General features: G+C 34.3%; 1 protein-coding gene across 1 annotated transcript; it reads left to right on the top strand.

The window, feature by feature from the left end:
- The first annotated feature begins 1,323 nt into the window (after positions 1-1,323).
- LOC124844728 (ethylene-responsive transcription factor ERF054-like) lies at positions 1,324-4,098 on the top strand. Its single transcript, XM_047321724.2, has one exon. It carries the CDS (start codon positions 2,166-2,168, stop codon positions 3,441-3,443), a length of 1,278 nt encoding a protein of 425 aa, XP_047177680.2. The 5' UTR covers positions 1,324-2,165; the 3' UTR covers positions 3,444-4,098.
- Positions 4,099-5,031: the final 933 nt, after the last annotated feature.

Here is a 5,031-nt window from a genome sequence, read left to right as displayed (position 1 = left end):
AATGATGTTATTCACTTCACTTATATTTAATATAGTGATTTTGTTTCTTCCTTATTTATTTAAAAATATCATATTTACAAAAATCTAAACAAACAACTTATGAAAATTAAAATATAAAAATAAAAAAGAAATAACGTTTTATAAACAAATAATTGAATACTTTAATTGTCAGGTGATTAAAATATCATAAAAATTGTCTAACTTCTATTAAATTAAACAAACAACTTACAAGTCCATTTTGTGAGGTTGAGCTAACCTTAAAGTCTACTTCTTAACATGATATCAGAACTAGGGTTAGAGTCTATCCTAGCGATGTTTGTCGAACATGTTGTTTCATCCACTATCAGACCACTCATTAATGTCTAGTCTCACGCTCAAGATGTACGTGATGGGGTGTGTTGGAAGTCTCCTATGGACTAGGGATAAAGCCAATTTATAATATATAAGTGAATGCAAACCTTACTTTTCAAACCAGTTTGGTGAAATTGAATTAAGCTTAAAATTCACTTCTTAACAAAACAACTTATGAAAATTAAAATATAAAAATAAAAAAGAAATAACATTTTATAAACAAATAATTGAATACTTTAATTTTCACGTGATAAAAATATCATAGAAATTGCCTAACTTCTATTAAATTATTAACTTTCACAACCTTAATTGTCTAACTTGTATATGCTTGTGATTCATCAATATTGAAACGAAACAGGATGCTTGGCCCTTTTTTCTACAAAAGTCAGTATAAAAATTGAATTTTTATTATTATTTTAACTAGTTGACCTTTATGAAATCTAATGAGTTGACTTTTTCACCTACTTACAAAATTGTATCAACCAATAACCCTGTTTTTGTAATGGGTGAGCTTGTATCATTGAAATAAATATACACGCTTAAAGTACGAAGTTATTAAAAAAATTGAGTAACATACAAGTTTACTCTTTTCTATTTAAATTATATTCTTTATTTTAAATATTAAAAAAATATTTTTTTCTTCAACTGAATATTCTTCTATCGCATCCCAATACAAAAACTATGTCACGATTAATACTGTTTCATATATCTTTTCATTACAAAATGAAGTTCACAAATAATCCGTATATATAGAATGAACTCATGTTATTTAACAAGACTTAGCATGTTTTATATATATATATATATATATATATATATATATATATATATATATATATATATATATATATATATATATATAAGTTAAAGTATAAAACTAAGCCACAATCACCATGTTATGAACTGAAATGGTATTCCCTAATTTCCAATAAATGGCCAAACAAGTTTTGAAAGAACATGTTATAAAGCACCTCACAGAAACACTCAACTTCCACAATAGCAATAACAGTGAGTTATCATATTAATATGTTTTCCCTTCTTTTCATCAAGTGTTACAGAACTGCCACATTAACATGTCTTTCCTTAAGGCAGAAGTCTCTTCTAATATGAACGACTCAATAAGATTTCTTTTATTTTATTTTTTGTGTTCATGACAACAGGATTTTTAACAAAGAGAAACCACATTAACATGTGTTTGGTTCCATCTCATGTCACCTATGTCGGACCCAGAGATGAATCCACTTGAGGGACACACTTTTAAAACTTTTCTCACAATGTAATATTCATATGTACATAATTAGTATCTTCTCCACATACCATGGTTTTAAGATTGGAAATTGGATGCACCCAGTGAGAAAATCCCTGTTTGCCGCACCATGGCAGTGACAGAAACAGTTAATAACTGTTTTTTCCCTCGAACCTCACAACACAACCAGTGAAGTGAGGTGAGTCAGAAATTGATGTTGAAGCTAAAGAAGAAGCGCGTGGGACCCACTCAGGCCAACCACTGACTAGACTTGTTACTGATTCTGTCTAACTTTTGCTGCATTAACTTGAAAAAGTTTGATTTCAACCCCTTTCTGCTTTCTCCCATATAAACCCCTTCCACTCCCCTGCTTTCACCACTTGCTGTCTCCTTTCTCTCTTTCTCAACTCAAACCTTCACACACTCTATTTGCTTCGCTTTGCTTATACACAACACGTTTTCACATGGGTCTTTCGAAAAGCTACCACCTTTGCCATTTTTGATTCTGATCAGAGATAGTTAATCACAGGCAGTACACCCAAATTCTGTCTTTTCTTTGGTGGTGGTCATGGCGAGTAACAGTGGAAAGTCCGGCAAAGAGGGTGTTGAAGAGACCCATCATCACGAGGTGTTTGGTGAAAGTGAAGGCCGGGATTCGGAGAAAGAGAAGGGAAAGTGTGTGGATTTGAGCTCAGGGAGGAGACAATGGAAGCCAGTTTTTGATGATGCTTCTATCTCACAAAGGCCTCTCAAGAAAATCCGCAGCCCCGAACACCAAAGCCCCAATCAGCAACCTTCTTCATCATCTTCCTCTATGCTCTCTCTCCAACCTCCTTCATCGAGAATAGTGTTTCCTTTCGCTTTTGAAGGCAATCAACACCCAATGCCATCATTCCCACACTCATTCGGAACCACAAACTTGCCTCTTTTTCGTCCCCCTCTTCAGCCAACGCAACAAATGATATCGTTTGGGTCCCAACAGAACATGGGGTATCCACAATTCCTTTGCCCGGATTCCACCGTACCAAACCAACAACAGCTCCAGCAGCAGCAGCAACAACAGCAGTATCAGTATCAGCAGCAGCAGCAGCTTCTTCAGTATTGGAATGACGCACTCAATTTGAGTCCAAGAGGGAGGATGATGATGATGATGATGAACCGGTCAGGGCATGAAGGGAGACCAATGTTAAGGCCTCAAGCACAGCCTTTGAATGCCACCAAGCTCTATCGGGGAGTGAGGCAACGCCATTGGGGCAAATGGGTCGCTGAAATTCGTCTCCCTCGCAATAGAACTCGCCTCTGGCTTGGAACCTTCGACACTGCTGAAGATGCTGCCATGGCTTATGATCGTGAAGCCTTTAAGCTTAGAGGAGAAAATGCTAAGCTCAATTTCCCTGAACTCTTCCTTAACAAAGATAAAGCAGAACCATCCACACCTGCTCCTGCTTCTTCCTCCAACGAAGGTTCAACATCAACATCAAGCCAGAACACTAAGCAACCTGAGCCAGTACCAGAAGAGACCAACACTGAGAGCGAGGACATGCCACCAACCGAGACATTAGCAGAAGAGAATGCTGAAACCGAGGAAGGAGTTTCACAGCCTCAGGAACTGGTCTGGGGAGAGTGGTTCAATACAATTCCTGCAGGTTGGGGTCCTGGGAGTCCCGTGTGGGATGATTTGGATCACAACAATCTTCTTCTGCATTCACAACTTCCCTTTGTGAATCAATCTCATCAAGAGTTCCATCATGATGCCGCTGGTGCTTCTTCTCAGACACAACAAGATAACAACAACGCAGGACCAGGTTCTTCCTCTCCCTCTTGTTCCATGAGGCCCTTCTTCTGAATGGTTAAGATTAAAATTCATGTCTAAATTCAAATAGTAGATATTCAGCATTCGGATCTCTCTGATTAGTCCTTCTCTTGGTTAGTGTCGGAGAACTATAATAAAGTCTCATATTGAACAATTAAAGAAACTTTTTAAACCATACACCTCTCCTGCTTGATTCAGTTAACATTCACTTCGAATTGAGTCAGTGCGAAAGTTCTAGCATTTACAGATTCCCATTAGCTTTCTTTCTTCTCCTGAACTGATAACTACAACCCCATCAGATATTCTATCTTGGTCGGTTACTGAAGCTTCGCCACGTTCACATATGAGGACAAAACTGATAATACATCCCACCAACTTTATTTTGTTCTTACTGGTTGCTGATATTTTGAACAGCAGCCTGTGAATCATGGATGTTAAAGGCGTACAATTTTCTTTTCCTGGAAAATTCTTCTGTGATTAGCCTTCGTATTTTAAATGGCCTTTCAGCATCAGACTCGTACTTGGTGGGGCTTACCTTGTTCCTAGTGTTGTAGTTTGTTTTCTGGTTTTGGGTTTTATTAATATCATTATTCTCTTTGCTCTTTTGTACCATTTGTTGTTGCTTTTAACTATGCATGACCAAGAAGGAAACGTTTTTGTGATTTCCTTTTTAATGGCTGTTAGTTTATTCTGCAGATTCTCCAGTTCATAGATAATTGATGTAATGTTATGCCGACTTTATCACTACACCTTCAACTGTTTCGTCTTTGGATTATATTATTTATCTTCAAATATATATTATAAAATTATATATTATATTATTAAGATTCAAGTAATATGTTTTATACTAAAAATCAGCCTGTATATTATATATTGTCGGATCATAAATAAGTCATTTAAATTTAAGTAAACTATCTAATCAAAATTGTTTATCAGATAAGAAAAAAATAAGAAAACCTACTCTTCCCATGAACATCCATGTTATGTTACTATTATAGTTTGGATTTGCCATCATATTCATTCATAAATAAATATAGAAATGTTAATTCGCAATAGTGGGGTGAAAAACAAATATGTTAACTTAATGTTGTTAATTGAAAGTTGTTAAAATATTTAATTAAATCATTATTGTTTTAGAAATTGATATATTAAATTAACGAATAATATAATAATATATTTATGTATTTTTTATATATTATATAGTTATTTTGAATAAAAATACTTTTTTAAGTGATTATAATTTCGGTCTTTTTTAGTTTTATAATAAATGAAAAAATTAACAATTTTGAACTTACGTCTTTATGTATCTAAATATCTATTAAATATTTAAATCTGTCGCTATTAACCTAATCATAGTACTTATATTAGGTCATTATTTTTTTATTCAGATACTAATATTTAATAAAAAATAATGGTGTAGAGTAGAAACTGACAAGAATCTAACTAGAAAGAAATTTGGGGTTTCAATGGTTTCGTCAACTTTGCCACATTGTTGTTATTTGTCTCTTACGGCTAGGACGGTGATGATGATAAAAAGTAGGTATCTTAAAAAGGTTTGAGTATTGTAAACAAAAACTATTTATGGACACTAATAATTAATCTATATCTAGTATCCAGGGGA

Source organism: Vigna umbellata, chromosome 6 (assembly GCF_029865625.1).
Source record: "Vigna umbellata cultivar VRB3 chromosome 6, Vumbellata_1.0, whole genome shotgun sequence".
NCBI classification, from domain to species: domain Eukaryota; kingdom Viridiplantae; phylum Streptophyta; class Magnoliopsida; order Fabales; family Fabaceae; genus Vigna; species Vigna umbellata.
This window is presented reverse-complemented; position numbering and strand designations above follow the sequence as displayed.